The 17,181-nt window shown below is 34.1% G+C and overlaps 1 protein-coding gene across 8 annotated transcripts in view; it reads left to right on the top strand.

Annotated features, from left to right (window-relative positions):
• ATAD2B (ATPase family AAA domain containing 2B) overlaps positions 1 to 17,181 on the top strand; it is a 207,189-nt gene that overhangs the window by 119,250 nt on the left and 70,758 nt on the right. For all 8 annotated transcript variants that reach the window (XM_037812951.1, XM_037812948.1, XM_037812949.1 and 5 more), the window contains one exon: positions 8,772 to 8,958. In XM_037812951.1, coding sequence (XP_037668879.1) covers positions 8,772 to 8,958 — 187 coding nt within the window. The remainder of the gene's footprint in view (positions 1 to 8,771; positions 8,959 to 17,181) is intronic.

Here is a 17,181-nt window from a genome sequence, read left to right as displayed (position 1 = left end):
CATTTTGATGAGGTCCTATTTATCTTTTGTTCCCTTAGGGTGCTTGTATTTTGTGTGTAAAGTCTAAGAAACCATTGCCTAACACAAGGTTCTGAAGATGCTTCCGTATGATTTCTTCTAGGAGTTGTGTAGTTCTAGTTCTTATATTTTAAGATCTTTTACTCATTTTGAGTTGATTTTTGCATATGTAGTGACAGAGGGGTACAACTTCATTCTTTTTTTTTTAAGTGAAGTTGTGGGTTTACAGAAAAATCATGCAAAAAGTACAGGATTCCTATATACCATGCCACCACCAACATTTGCAGTGGTGTGGAAAATTTGTTAAAATTGGTAACACTCTTTTTTTTTGTAAGTTTTTTAACAGTAGTTGCATTTGTTACATTTGTTAAACTTATGAAAGATTATTAAAGTACTCCTAGGGGTATATTTATTCCCCATATCCCTAACCTATTGTTATTATTTTTTCCTGTATGTCATTATTTTATTACTCATCTACCCATACACTGGATAAAGGGAGTGTCAGTTACAAGGTTTTTACAATCACATGTTCACATGATAAAAGCTATAGAGTTATACAATCATTAGCAAAGATCAGGTCTACTGGATTATATTTCAGCAATTTCAGGTATTTCCTTCTGGCTGTTCTGATATACTAGAAATTAAAAAGAAATATCAATATGATGAGTCAGTAGTCATAGTCATTAGCCAAATCCTAATTTCTCAGTTACACTTCTTCCCTCTCATTTGATCATTCTCTCAATCTTCAGGGATATCTGAGCAATGACCATTTTAGGTTCTTTGTGCTGGAAAGGGACGTCGATCTTATGGGGTGGAGGAAAGGTACTGGTTGATACTCTTGGAGAGACTGGTACCTCTGGGTTTCAGGGCTTATCTGACTTAGGAACAATCTGGAGGCCTTAAGTTTCTGAAAAAAATATAAACTTACTAAGTAATACATTTACAGGTTCTTAGATAGAGCCCAGTGTATTCTTTAGGGTTTTCAGGAATACTGTTGGTTGGAGCTTGGCATACTGTGGCAATTTGCAACATCTGGTTGAAGTTTGCATAACCTCCAGAATGACCTCTCGACTTTATTTGAAATCTCTTAGCCACTGAAACTTTATTTTGTTTCATTTCTTTATACCCCTTTTTGGTCCAGAAGGCATTGTCAATCCCACAATGACCGGGCCAGGATTATCCCTGGGAGTCATGTCCCACATTGACAGGGAGACTTCACACCCCTGGGAGTCATATCCCACGTAGTGGGAGAGTAGTGAGTTTATTTACAGAGTTGGCTTAGAGAGAGAGGCCACATCTGAGCAAAAAAGAGATTCTCTGGGGGTGACTCATAGGCATAATTATAAATAACTTAGCTTCGCCATTGCAGAAATAAGTTTCATAAAGGCCAGCCTCAAGATTGAGGATTTGGCTTATTAAATTGGGAGTCCCTAGTGCTTGAGAGAATATCAGGAATTCCTCAGGTGGGGCAACCTTTGTTCTTTTGCATATGGAAATCCAGTTTTCCCAATACTATTTGTTGAAGAGCCTATTCTTTCCCAGGTGAGTGGTCTTTGACCCCTTGTAAAAATCAGTTGGCCATAAACATGAGGGTTGATTTCTGAGCTCTCAGTTTGATTCCATTGGTTTCCATGTCTGTCGTTGTGCCAGTACCATGCTATTTGATTATTATGACTTTTTAATAGGTTTTAAGATTGGGAAGTGTGATTTCTCCAACTTCATTCTTATTTTTCAATATCGCTTTGTCTGTCAGGGACTTTTACCCTTCCATATAAATTTGATGATTTTCTTTTCCGATTGCAGAACCTTTTTCTTCAAAAAACATGGGAATTTTCATTGGGGTTGTGCTGATACTGTAAATTGCTTTGTGTAGAATTGGCGTCTTAATATTTAATCTTGCAATCCATTAATAAGGAATGTCCATCAATTTATTTAGGTCTTTTAAAAATTTCTTTTAGCATTGTTTTGTTATTTCCTATGTACAAGTTCTTTACATCCTTGTTTAGATTTATTCCTAGTTATTTGATTCTTTTGGGTGCTTTTGTAAATGGAATTTTTTTTCTTAATTTCTTCTTCCAATTGTTCATTGCTGGTATATGGAAACACTGTTGATTTTGGAGTATTGATCTGGAACCCCACCAGTTTGCCGAATTCATTTATTAGCTCTAGGAACTTTGTTTTGGAGTTTTCAGGATTTTCTCTATAGAAGATCGTGTTATCTGTGAATAGGGAAAGCTTTACTTCTTTCTTTACAATTTGGATGCCTTTCTTTTTCTTGCCTAATTGCTCTGGCTAGAACTTCCAGTGCAAGGTTGAATATCATTGGTGGTTGTGGGCATCCTTGTGTTGTTCCTGATCTTAGAGAGAAAGCTTTCAGTCTTTTACCATTGTGTATGATGTTTGCTTTGAGTTTTTCATATATGCCCTTCATCATGTTAAGGAAGTTTCCTTCTATTCTTAGTGTTGTAACTGTTTTTATCAAGAAGGGGTACTGGATTTTGTCAGATGCCTTTTCTGCATCAATTGAGATCATGTAGTTTTTCTCCTTCATTCTGTTAATGTGGTACATTGCATTAATTGATTGTCTTTTGTTGAACTAACCTTGCATACCTTGGATAAATCCCACATGATCATGGTGTATAATTCTGTTGGGTTTGATTTGCTAGTATTTTATTGAGGATTTTTACATCTATATTCATTAGATATTGGTCTGTAGTTTTCTTGTGGTATCTTTACTTGACTTTGGTATTAGAGTAATGTCCTTTTAAAATGAAATATGGAGTGTTTCCTCTTCTTAATTTTCTGAAAGAATTTAAGCAGGACTGGTGTTAATTCTTCTTGGAATGTTTGATAAAATTCTCCTGTGAAGCCATCTGGTCCTGGGCTTTTCTTTGTTGGGAGATTTTTGATTACTGATTCAGTCTCTACTTGGTTATTGGTTTATTGAGATCTCCTATTTCTTCTTGCGTCAGTTTGAGTGTTTTTAAGAATTTGTCCATGTCATCTAGGTTATCTAATTTGTTTACATATACTGGGTATTGTATCCTCTTGCAGTCCCTTTTATTTCAGTGGGGTTGTTAGTAATGTCCTCTTTTTCATTTCTGATTTTTAAATTTCTGTGCTCTCTTTTCCTTCATCAATCTAGCTGAAGTTTTGCCAATTTTAATGATCTTTTCAAAGAACGAACTTTTGGTTTTGTTGATTCTTTACATTTATATATTCTCTATTTCATTTATTTCAGCTCTGATCTTTGTAATTTCCTTCCTTTTCTTCTCTTTGGGTTTAGTTTGCTTTTCTTTTTCTAGTTTTTCAGTTTTGAGGGTAGGTTTCTTATTTGAAATCTGTTTCTTTCTTAATATAAGCATTTAGATGCCTTTGCTTCATCCCACAACTTTTATTATGTTGTATTTTCGTTTTCATTCACCTAATTTCTAATTTTTCTGGTAATTGCCTCTTTAACCCGTTGTTGTTGAAGAGTACATTGTTTAATTTCTACATATTTGTGAATTTCCATTTCTCCCTCTGTTATTGATTTCTAGCTTCATTCCATTGTAGTTGGAGAAAATGCATTGTATGATTTCAATATTTTTTAATTTATTGGGACTTTTTTTGTTATCTGTGATATGTTGTATCCTGTTGAAGAATCCATGTGCCCTTGTGAAGAATAGTATTCTGGTCCTGTGGTGAGGTGTTCTATGTGTCTGTTAGGTCTAGTCAGGTTAGAGTATCTATTGTTCAAGTCTTCTATTCCTCATTGATCTATTGTCTAGATGTTCTAACCATTATTGAAAGTGTTATATTAAAGTTTCCTACTATTAATGTAGAATCATCAATTTTTCATTTCAAATTTGTTAGTATTTGCTTCATATATTTGGGGCTCTGCTGTTAGTTGCATATATAGTTATAATTGTTATGTCTTCTGGTTGAATTGAACCCTTTATCAGTATATAATGACTGTCTTTGTCCCTCTCAAAATTTTTCACTTGAAGTCTATGCTATCTGATACTAGTGTATCGTCCCCAGCTCACTTTTGGTTACTACTGCATGGGATATTTTTTTCCATCCTTTCTCTTTAAACCTACTTATGTCTTTGAATTTAAGGTGAGTCTCTTGTACACCGCATATAGTTGGGTCATGCTTTTCTTATCCATTCTGCTGATGTTTGTTTTTTGACTGGAGAATTTAATCTGTTCACAATTAAACTAAGTACTAATCGTACAGGAGTTTCTTCTGCCATTTTGCTATATTCTTTGTCAGTCTTATACCTTTTTTGATCCTCAATTCTTCCCTTAAAACTATTTTCATATATATTTGATTTTTTGTATTGTACCATATTGAGTCTCTTCTTATTTCTTTCTTGATATATTTTTCATGTATTTTCCTTGTGGTTACCATGGGGTTAAAATTTAACATCCTAATACATGACAGCTGTATTTGCTTTGATACCAATTTGACTTGAATAGCATTCACATACTCTGTTGCAATGCTTCTGTGCTCCGCCACTTTTTTTTATTACCACTTACATCTTTGTGTATCGTATGTCCAAAACCATATATTTATAATTACTTTTTACATATTTGTATTTTAGCAGCTGTAGGAAGTAAAAAGAGGAGTTACATCCCAAAAAGTACAGTAGTAATGCTATTTATAATTACCCATATGATTACCTTTATTGGAGGTCCTTTTTTTCCTTTCTGCCTTTTCAAAACACTCTCTAATGTCCTTTTCTTTGAGTCTTAAGAACTCCCTTTAGCATTGCTTGTAAGGCAGATTCAGTGGTAATCAATGGTAATCAATTCCTTTAGCTTTTATCTTGGATTGTGTTAATCTCTCCCTTATTTTTGAAAAATCTCTCCCTTATTTTTGAACGTCTCACCAGATAAAAGATTCTTGTTTGGTAGTTGTTTTCTTTCAGCACTTTAAGTTTTCAATCCACTGCCTCCTTGCCTCTATGGTTTGTGATGAGAATTGGGACTATCTTTTATATAACACATTGTTTTTCTCTTGCAGTTCAGAGCTCTAGCAGTGTCCTTTGCTTCTGACAGTCTTATCAGTATGTGACAGGATGTACTTCTCTTCACCTTTATCCTGTTTGGTGTTCTCTGAGTTTCTTTGATGTGCATATTTAAGTCTTTTGCTAAATTTGGAAAGTTTTCTGTCATTATTTCTTTGAATATTCCTTTTGTTCTTTCTCTCTTTCTTCTCCTTCTGGGTGTCTCATAATGCTTGTATTCGTATGCTTGATGGTGTCCCAGAGGTCTCTTAGGCTATTTTCACATTTTATAATTATTTTTTCTTTCTGCTTCTCAGCCAGAATCATTTCAATTGTCTTGTCTTTTAGTTCACTGTTTATTCTTCTGCCAGCTCCAGTTTTGTTGTTGAAAACCTCCTGGGAATTTTTCATTTCAGTTATTGTGGCCTTTAACTCCAATAATTCTGTTTGGTTCCTTTTCAGAATTTCTGTTTCTTTATTGCAATTCTCATATCATTCATTTTCCTGATATCCTTTAGTTCTTTTCTGTATTTTCCTTTATCTTCTTGACTATATTGAAGTTCATTTTTTCGGTCTTTTTCCAGGATGTCCAGAAGGTTGAGGTTTACAGGATTATTATTCTCTTCATTCGGAGGGGCCATCATTTCCTGCTTCTTTGTTTTGTCATCTTTGGTTGCACACTGTACATTTTAATATTTTAAAATGTTAACTCTGGGATTTATTCCCTGAGATGTCTGTTTCTTGAGTTTGTATTCAGCTAGTGATGTGATAAAGGTTTTCTTGATTGCCTGAAGGAAACACAAACCTAAGGGAAAAGCAACTTGCACCATCTTTGCAAATTGGTTTTGCTTTGGTTGGTGTTCTCCTTCAGAATTCAGCCCTCCTATCAGGAATTTCAGCCCAAGCCAGATTCAAAGTGCAGGGTGTCTTGTCTTGGTCTTTTGCTTGCTAGAGGCCTTAGAAGTTCCCCTGTTTTCAGGAGTTTGAATGCCCCCTCTACTTGCCAGGAACAAACTTTCTCCCTCCCCTGGATGTTTCCCTATAGTACTTAAAGTAGCTAAGTATTTGCCTCAGGCCACCTGCCTCAGTTGTTTCTTTGCTGTTTTCATTGTCTCAAGCTGCTTTTGCCTGGAGGGCAAATTCTTTGATGTGGGGCACACTGGAGAGGAATTATCTAAGTCAGTCTTTCCCAACCAGAACCAGGCCAGGGACCCACAAAGGAAACAAATTGGGTCCAAATTACCCTGGGGAGAGCGTAAAGGAGAGGTCAGGGAGGGTGCCAGGAACTTCTTCTATGGCTCCCCAAAGCTCTACTGTCTTGACTGTGCACCTGCCCAGCAAATACAGCACTTCATCTGTCCTCTTGAGCTCTGAGGAAGTGCACTGAATAGTCTTTGCCACCTGTGTCCAGGACAGGTTGGAACAATGGCCACCATCAGAACTGGGCCCACAGTGATCTGAGGTAGCTAATTTAAAGCAATGATCAGTAATTCAGCCAAGTCCCACCCCATTCAATCTCAGGGAACTAGATTTTTATGTCCCTTTCTGGCACCAGCAAGCTATGCCGGGGCCATATCCCACTGTGGCTTCCAGTGAGAGTGGGGTTGGGCAATGGTAACCACCAGGAGAGAGCAATTTCTGGTATTTACCACAATTTATCAGTCCTTTCCTCCTCCTCTTCCCTGAATACTTCACAGTGCTCTATTGTACTCTGGAGTTTCAAAATAGTTGATTCAGATAGTTCCTGCCTATAATAGTTGTTCTGGTGGAGGGACTGATTCCTGTTCTTCCTACTCTGCCCTCTTCCCACAATTCTTCCCATTTATTTTTTATGCTTATTACCTTACGTAAAATTGTTTCAGTTACTATGATGTTTTTCCTCAGCTGTCTGTTCTGTTCCATTGATCTGTGTTTCTTTTCTTTGATATATTCTACATTCTATTAATAATTGCTATTCTGTCATACATTTCATTATAAAATAGGGCAAATCTTAACACAGAGATTCAGAACCTGGGCTTTGCAATCATGTAGAATTAGAATTTGAACTTTCCCACCTAGTTGTACAATCTTGAGCATATACCTAACCTCTCTGAGCCTTGGTTTCTTTATCTATTTAATAACACAATACTGTGTATTTCATAGAATGCTAAGAAAATTGAACAAGTAATCTGTATGGCACCCTTGTCACTGAACCATGTATGAATGCTCTAAAATTGGAGCTAGCCAACTTTTCAAGAAATTTTTGGTGTTCTTATTTGATTATTCTTTCAGGTAAAGTTGAGGGTAAGTTTTAAATCTTTCCCCCACCCAAAACAAATTCTTTTTGGATTTTGATTTGAATGTTATGAAATAAAGTGTGTATGTGTCAGGAAAAATGGACTTCATTTTATATTTGTTCTTTGTGTTCAGGCTCATGATATATTTCTGTATAGTTTTGTTGCTGAATTTGAGTTCTTAGGTTCTTGGCCATGCCGTGAGAAAGAATTAAAGGGCACAGGACAGATAGAGCAAACAGATAGAAAGTTTATTAAGAATGCATGTGTTGAGGACATGTGAACATTCTCACAAGAAAAGAGAGTTGAGAGGCGAGAGGCTCTCGCACTGTGGGGCAATCTGCTTTTGTAGGTTTTTGTTCCTTTTGTAATTTTTATTAACTATTTTGCTACCCTCCCCTTTTGCCTCCTTCGTTGATGCTTCATTTTAGATGACTCACTCAGAGGGGGTTGGTTGGTTCCCATGTACTGTTTATTGCTGTTCTTCTCAGGTACCTTTCTCCTTGTGGCCTGACAGCTTCTTGAAATTTTCCCTTTGCTCATCAACCAGCCACCGCCCTGATTCTAACCCTGCCTTGGTTACATGCTTTTCTTGCTAAGATTATTGCTTAATATTGTTTGCTTTACCTTTTGTATTGTTTCTGCAAATGTGAATAGGATCTCCTTTCCTTCTTTATTTTTTTTAATTGGTTATTGATGGTGTTTAAAGAATCTCTTGATTTTTCTCATTCTTTCTTCTGTCTTGATAATTTGCTGGTTGATTCTGATAATAGTTGTTTCTCTTGATTTTCTATGGATAATCATATCCTTTACCTTAAGTAACAGTTTTTTTTTTCTATTCCTTTCCATTAGTTCCATATTTAATTTTCCTTATACTTATTGCATTGTCTAGACTTTTTAGCACAGTGCTGTCTTCAATAATAGGTGGATTTTTTTTTATCATTTTAATAGTGCTGTAGATCTTGATACTATAAGTTGAGTTTGGTTAATATATTTGTCTAAACTTGTGCCCTATAGTATAGGATGTTAGATGTCATATATTAGGATAACAAAAATTTTGTATTCACTGTTTCAGTAACAAAATTTGTCATTGCTGAATAAATACTACATTTTGAATAATCTTCTGATCCACCTCTTTGTTAGAGAAGGTGGAGGGTTAACATTTGGCCTTGGATAATTAATAACTAAATGACAATGTCCTAAGCATTTTTCAAGTTAATGTAATTGAGATGATAGGATAAATATCCAGGTTTTCTTTCTTTTAGAATGGATTTTACTTTTGCATCTTGGTTATTCATATGGTCAGAGGTGTCAACATTTTAAAGGTATAATTAATGAAAAAGTAATTCACTGTACTTCAAAAATAAGAAAGAAAAGAAAGTTCTATGAATATCAAGTTTCTTTTAATGTAAATATTTTACTTAATGTTTCATATTGCTCTTCAGAACACATGGTTTTGAAATAATTACGTCTTACATGTATTCCAGGTCACCATATCACCAGCCAACCTCTTACAGGCCAAGATTATTGTTGTCTGGAGAACGAGGCTCAGGTCAAACTTCTCACCTTGCTCCAGCACTTTTGCACACTCTAGAAAAATTCTCTGTGCACAGACTAGATCTCCCAGCACTTTATTCAGTTAGTGCCAAAACACCCGAAGAATCGTGTGCACAGGTAGGTGTATTCCTTATCAGAGTACTTCCAATTTTCATATCACTTTAGATCTTGGTAAAGATTAAGTGCAAATGCATAGTGTTTATAGATAAGATTTTCTTCCAAGAATGACAACATGAATATTAACTTTTTGCTGGTTATTCATTAGCATTCTAGTATTTGGGCAAAGGATCTTTTTATGAGTTATATTCTTTAAAGCATGCATATTGCTTTTTTCATAATTCTTCCCATCCCAGAATTCTAGTATCTTGTTTTCTTGTATTAAAGTTTCATTAAACATTGTAGAAAGGAAGTTAATTTTGCCTTTTTCTGACCCTTTTCAAAGCTGTGATTTCATAGCCTTTCTAGAATTTGTCTTTATTTAAATCCTTATCATATAGAAGGAAATGATATCCCATTTGAGATGTCAGATTAAAAATTAATGCAGAATAGTGGTAAGTTAAGCATTATGAATATTTGTATCAATAGTCATGTGTGTTTGATGTTTGATACTCAACTGTTTTGTATTTGCTGGTTTGTGATGTAAAGTTCTAGCGGGGCTGCTTATATTTCTTAATGTTTTTATGTATAACCATGAATATATTGTTAAGTGTGTCATGTTGAAACTGTGGGCAAAGAGAATAAGTTTGTTAAGCCACTGTACTATGTGTTAACCATGTCTGTATCTCTGCACAGTGCTCAGCTCATAATAAGGGCCCATTAAATGTTCAATTAATATTTGAATAAGCTAATTAGAGAGAGGAATGCCACTTTCTACTTTGATATTTAGAAAAGTTAGATGACCCCAGGGTAGTAAAACTTAAGAACATTTCATACAATTTTATTGTGTTTGTTTTTTTTTTCAGTTGTGTTTTACATAACTACTTAATACATATACTATAATTACCTTATTTAAAAACTATTCAGGACCTTGTAGCAAAAAATCTTTTTTTCTTTTAAGCGGTTCATAGTATTGATTTAATTTCTCTTTTATTTACAGTTTTTGGGTATGAATATTCTGGTAACATTTCGCTATTTATAAAGCCCTATTAAACGGTTTATTTCCAAAGCCCATGGCCTGAATAAGAAAAGTATATACCAGTATTTTTCTCCAATTTAATACATTTAACTCATCCTGGCTGTGAGTGTTTTCCAATAAGGTTGATTTATATGCTTGCTTTTAGATTTCCTTTTAGTGACACAAATTATTGCAGGTTATTTGCAAGTACAGAAAATTATTTAGTACCATTTAAAATAAATCCAAGTGATTTACTGGGAAAATACAAATTTAAAAAACTGACCCCAGGAGAGATAGAATCTAAATGGATAGTTATTGTGGAAAAATAAATTCTGTAAATGTCACAAAAAGCACTAATTCTGGGCAGTTTGATAGGTGAATTATTTTAATCTTAAAGGATATGATCATTTTGATGCAAAACTTTGTTCCAAAGCCTAGAAAAAGAAGGAAAGCTGAAAAGGTAGCAAAAACAGTGACACCAAGCCTATCAAGGAAATACAAAGAACACTGTAAACTAGTGTTACTTAGGCAATGATCATAAAGAAAACATTACAAATGAAATATAGCAGCACATCAAAAGAATAATATATCAGTATTAAGGTATTCAAGATTGATTCAGTTAGACATTGAGAGAGAGAAATATTGGAAAAGACATTGAAATTTCTAAGAATATTTGCTCATGATATGTATATTTGGAAAACTCAGAGTATCAACTGAAAAAATTTTAGGGACAATAAGAGAATTCTGTAATGTGGACAATTTCAAAGTTCATTTTCTAAAATGGATAGTTTTCTTTTATACAAATGATAATAAATTAGAATATTATGGAAGAAGAGGTCCCATTTAAAATAGCAACTATGTATTTCTAGGAATTAACTTAAACAACTAACATGCAGGATCTAAAAGTAGAAAACAAAAAGTTAAGTTTTGAGGAGGGCAGTTGAATAAATGAGAGATACACCTTTTTTAAAATTACAGTGTTATGATTTAGACTACAGGCTCAAGTCAAATTGCCTCAATTTAAATCTCAATTACTTTACCTATTAGTTGTGACTGTGGACAAGTTGCTTAACCTCTATGAGCCTTAATTTCCTCGTCAATGATGTGGAGATAATGGGGTTTATCATACAAGGTTATTGTCATTATTTTAATAATCAAATAGGTCTTATCAAATAGGCTTGGCACATGGTAAGTGCTCAACAACTTTTAGTTGCAGTCTTGTTTACCACTATTATTGCTGGACTGCTAACTACTTTTACAACTAATGGGTGATAAGACTCATAATTGTAAAGCTGTGAGTTCTCCTCTGAATTAATCTATAGATTAAGAAAAGTCCCAATTATAGTCTCCTACAAATTTATAAGGAGACATTAATAAAAGGTTCTGCTTTTCATCTGGAAAATAAATCACGGAGTAGAAAGCTTAATTCTAGAGGGAAAGTGTAATGAGGAAGCCTCACCAGATTTTTAAATATATTGAAAATTATTATTATTGCTATTATTATTAAAGCCCAAGAATTTGTGCACGGTTAGACAGAAAAGAGAATTCACACTTAGGCCTATATAGAAATGAGAATTTAGTATATGGTGATGATGATGGTGATGACAATGATGATATTTTATATTAGTAGTGGAAGAGATGGATTATTTAATAAATGGTCTTTGACAACTGGCTAGCTCTGTGAGGGGAAGAAAAACCAGCTGGATTTTACACATATTTCTGTAACCCAAATTAAATTCTGTATTGTCAAAAAAAACTGTAAAAGTACTGGGAGAATATACAAGGTCACGATATTTATGATCTTAGTATGAGAAAATAATTTCTAAGTGAGGTACAGAAGTCCAGAAACCATAAAGAAAGAAATGAACAGATTTGACTATCTGAAAATTTTAATTGCACATGGCAAATAAACATTCTTTAAAATTATTAGATACAACATGGGAAAAAGTATTTGTGACACATATGTCAAAGGACAAGTTTTCTGAATATATAAAAAATAGTTAAAAATAAGAAGAAAGAATAACAACTTTCTGTAAAAATTGGCAAAAGATAGGAACATTCCATTTGCAGAGGAAAAAAAGTAGAATGAGAAAGTAACCAATAAAAATTAGAAGAGTTTCTTAGCTTCACTTATAAGTGAAAAAATGGAAATTAAAGCAAGAAAATACTGTTTTAAAGAAACTATCAAGTTGGCAAAAATAAAAACTTGGATAATAATCAGTATTGGAGCTGTGAGGCACTTATACTCAGTGGGATTACAGGTTTTGAAATGTAGTTTGGGTTTTATTTTTTAACATTTCAAGTACATATTACCATTGACCCAGGAATTCTACATTTAGGAATTTATTCAAAACGTATTAAGTACAAGTATTTGATGTTGAATATACGGGGATATTCATCAGAGCATTGTCTTTAATTTCCAAACAAAGTGAAACATTAAAAGAAATAAATTAAATGTCCCTTAGTGGGGAATTGGCTAAAATAAATTATTGTGTATCCATGCATACAAAAGAATACTGTGAAGCCCTTAACAATGAGATACATTTACCTAGGTTGATATGGAAAGATGGAGAAGATATTATTATATTAACCATTTGCAAATCAGTCTATTTTATATGATCTGTGTGAAAGAAATTAATATATATCTATATCTATATCTATCTCTCTCTCTATATATATACACATGCTTACATATAAGTACAAATTTTATCCAAAAATACCCCTCGAAAAACTTTTAGTGACGTTTGTTTTGTTCATTTTGGCTTGGGGGAAGGGCTTTGGAGGATTGTGGAATAGATAAACTTTGTCTTTTTAGTTTACACCCCTCTGGGCTGTTTGGAAGTTGTGATGCATTGTTGTTTTTTACAAGGAGTGTATTTAACTACATCAAGCAAAGTAAAGATAAAACCGTTTTGAAAGAGGGACATTTTAAAAGTGAGAGGGTGTTTTAGTTTCCTAAGCTGCTTAAAACAAATACCATGAAATGATTTGGCTTAAATAATGGGAATTTATTCACTCATAGTTAAGAGTATAGGAAAATGTCCAAATCAAGACATCAGAGCAATTCTTTTTTCCCAAAGACTGGCTGCTGGTGATCCTTGGCTCCTCTGCCACATGGAAAGGCACATGGTGGTGTCTCTTGGTTTCTCCCTTCTCTTATGGGTTTCTTGATTTCAGCTTGCTTCTGTGGCTCGGCGCGTGCTCTCTTTCTTTCATGTCTAAATTCATTCCCTTTATAAATGACTCCGGTAATAGGATTAAGACCCATCCTGATTGAGGGTGGGACACACTTTAACAGAAGTAACCTCATCAAAGGATCCTACTTACAATGGGTTTACACCCACAAGAACCATCACTGAGAGTACCCAGTCTATAGTGGTTCCTTAGGGTTAATATGTGTATGTATTTACAAACACATTAGTGGCTTAATATTAGTCAAATATACTTAAGGAATACCTTAGGAAACATAGTAGTTATTGGGGTGATGTTAGTGGGGTGCTAGGCTGGATCCTACTTGACATCATTGAACCGAATTTGAATTCTAACTTCATATTCTTTGGCCTCTTTCACATATCTTGGCTTTCACTACTTCTTTCTGGTGGTGCTGGGGAGAGTATGAAGAGAAGCATTGCTTGGTAGTAGAAGATAACAAAACCCATTATTTATCATTTTGGTTGTATTCCACAGCCTCTAGTACATCAAGACATTTCATCTTCTCAGTTTATAGCAGAGTTTCTGGGGTAGAAGCAGAGTTTATTCTTGAATGACTACCACCTGGATGTCCAGTTGGCCCAGCAATGAGAATTTTGGAGTCATGATTGCCCAGTCTTTCTCTGAACACTAACCAGAAACCAGAGAAACTGTTTTGGTTAGTCCTTGATTATTTGTGGCTTCATGATGTTTAAAATTATTTTAAATTTATGGATATAACACTGCCTTTTGTAACAAATTCTCCAAAAAGAGGCTGTTAGATAATGAAACTAAGGAACTTCTTCATAGTTTATAGATAATGGCAAGCCTGGGTATCAGTAGTTATAAAAGGCCTAGGAAAGAGAGTACCCAAGTTAGGTGCTGAAATGCTGGAAGGATTAAGAAGCCTTTCTGCCTTTTCTTCTGTTATATATTCCCTTCCTTTTCTTCCTTTTTACCTTACCTCACTTAGGAGCCAGTCCTCTATAGTCAGGATTCTCTCCAAACAGATGAGGAACGTAAGAGTTCAGTCTGTGGCAAATCATTCTTGCATGCTTCTCTCTTTCCCCCAGACACTAAGATACTTATTGTAAATTAAATTGGGTTATTTTGTGTAACATGAACACAAAAGTCAGTCTTAAAAGGAAGAAGCCTTAAATCACTGTATTGATATGTGCAATAATGTAGAAAGGTAAATGAGGCCTGCTTGATATTTCCTTATTATGGTATGGGGATCATGTTTAATTGTATGGCTGTCCTTTAAAACACACACACACACACTATATATATATACATATATATGTGTGTGTATATATATATATGATACAACGTCATTTTCTCCTTCTGACAGCCTCAGCTATTCATTAATGTTATTGTTCGGGAGAGAGGTGAAAAATGGTAGAGGACTTAGTGTTCGCTGTAGAGCTTTTCTCACTGTTTCTCAAGAGTTAGAGTGTATCTGAATCACCTAGGGGTGTTTATTAAAATTTCTGATTCCTTGGTTCTATTCTCAGAGATTCCATTAAATTTGTCATGGGCTCCACAAATCTGCATTTTAAACACACATCTCAGGTGTCACTATTTAGGTCTCCAGTAGATCATGCTTTGAAATACGGTACTTTAATTCACCGATCATTGGAAACGAGTCAGTCATTTATTGCTGAACAAATGCTAGAGTTCGTAATTCATATTATGAATTATTCCAGTTCTCGTGTGTGTGTGTGTGTGTGTGTGTGTGTGTGTGTGTATGTGTATGTGTGTATTACTGAGCATTTCATAATTTTCCAAAGGCTCTGAAAGAAGGGAAAACCTGGTGTAGCCTGGAAGATTTATGGTTGCCCCATTAGGTTGACAAGCAATTACTGAGCCCTACAACAAGGCCGGAGATATTAGTATTTGTAGTAAAAAAGTTATTATCTGTGTTTCCACTTGTCTTTAACACTTAAATAAAAAAGCAACAACTGTGATTCTATTTTTCTGACATCTTCAAATGCTATTCTATTTCTGTGGTTGGTGTTTTTAAAATGGGCTGAGGAGCATGTAGTGTTTTATCCTTTTCATAGAGAGGGATGATTGAGTTACTAAATTTATATATGATCTATCATAAGCTTCAGAGTTTAAGTACTATATGGTGTTATGAATAATTTCAAATGATTAGTAAGTTCTTTTTTGGTGAAAATGTTAGTTTTTTTCTTTCCCCAGAAAGAAATTGAATCAGGAAATTATCAAGGGGAGTCCTTTTTGGTTAAGTAGCATTAAGGAATTAATATATTTACCTATGTGTATACTTTGGATGCTTTTATGTTTGTACATATGGGTTTCCGAGTTTTTCTACAATAGTCTGTGCATACTATGGATGTTTTTTTGTGCTTGCACTCGTGGGTTTTTGGGTTTTTCCTTAGCAGCAACTTTTTTGTTTGTTTGAGTGTGTGTGTGTTGCAAGGAAATTAAAAAATCCTGATCCAGAGTATGTCACACTTAATGAAACTCCTGAAGTCCTTAGGGAATGAAAGTATCAGAAAAGAAATTTAGATGATTTAATTTTCATAAAATTTTGATTTGTGTTATTATTGTAGTTCAGAAACTCTGGTATGATTGTGTTTTCTAACAGGTTGATTTTGTACATATGAGGAATGCGGTACTTATTTCTTGAATCCTCTTTAGAACCCACTCCAGGGCCTTCTTTCCGCAAAGATGCTCAGTAAATCCTAAATTGAATATGAATGGAGTAAAGTGATATAAATGGAATAAAGTCATCAGTTATGCAGATATATAATTTATTTCAATATTTTATGATTAGAATTAAACTTATTTTAATAGTGCTTTCACATTTTTATAAAAATTGAGAATATTTTTGCTCCCAAGAGATTTTTCCTTTACCTATATTTTGTAACTTTGACAAGTTCATAATACTGTAAAGGGGCTGAGATGAATTCTGGAAGCTTCTTAGTGACATCATGTTGTTTCCTTTTTTCCTCCCTAGCCCCTTTGAGGTTAATAAAAGCTCAATTGGCCTGGAGCTTTCTGCTTCATTCACATTTGTATTTAAAATTACTGCAGTTCTCAGTTTCTAAAGAAAACAGCCAGTTTCTTAATTTAAAAAATAACACTACATTTTCATACACTGAACTATCTGATTTGTTGGCTAAAGTATTGATTTCAAAGTTTAGCTTTTGAGATTACTAGAGGTGCAGTTTATGTCATTTGTGCTTCCTTCTATAGATATTTTTAATTTCTATGGACTGATTTTTGCCTTTAAAATCTTTGCTATTCATTGGTAGTAGTTTGTGGTGTTTGTTTTAATAAAGCAACTTTGAAAAAATTAATTGGGGGACCATGATGTCTGGGGCAAGAAGGAGGCCAGAAGGGAATGAAGTATATTGGTTAAATAAAAAAATCAAAATGAACAGTTCACACACACTAGTGTTTGTTCATTTTATTTGTGCAGGAGTGCTGGTCATGTCAGAGGTATTTTGAAACGGTTGGTTCAGTAATTTGGCCTACTGTCTTTTTTTCTCTATAACAGTTTTTGTTTTCTACTACACCTTGCACATCCACCAATCCAAGACACCCTATAGGTGAGTATTTTTCTAGTTATCAATGGCATCACTTGTTCCCAAGACAGTTGCCACTTCACTGGAATTAGGCTTTTTTTTTCTACTCTGAATTATCTGGTTAATTGATTTCACAGAGTGAACTTTACTCCACAACTTTACAAATCACCAGCAGACTTCTAAAGAGATGTTTTTATGTTACAGAAAAATCACAATAGTATTAAAAATTTTTCCTGATATTTATATTCTAATGACTTTTAAATGCTATTCTCAGACTCTATTCTTTTTGAATTTTTCATTACTAAAACCTTGGGGATGTAGGAAGGTTGGTTTATATATTTAAAGAAAACATGGATGTTAATTTTAATATTCTGAGATAACATGGATTAAGGAATTAAAAAATGTTTTAATAGTGCTTTTAATTTTTTCTTTAAGAAATTAAGGATGTTTTCCCCTTAAAGGTTTAAGAAAAATAAAAAATAA

The sequence above is a fragment of the Choloepus didactylus genome, chromosome 20, assembly GCF_015220235.1.
Source record: "Choloepus didactylus isolate mChoDid1 chromosome 20, mChoDid1.pri, whole genome shotgun sequence".
Taxonomy (NCBI): Eukaryota; Metazoa; Chordata; class Mammalia; order Pilosa; family Megalonychidae; genus Choloepus; species Choloepus didactylus.
The sequence above is the reverse complement of the archived record's forward strand: the minus strand, read 5'-3'. Positions and strand labels throughout refer to the sequence as shown.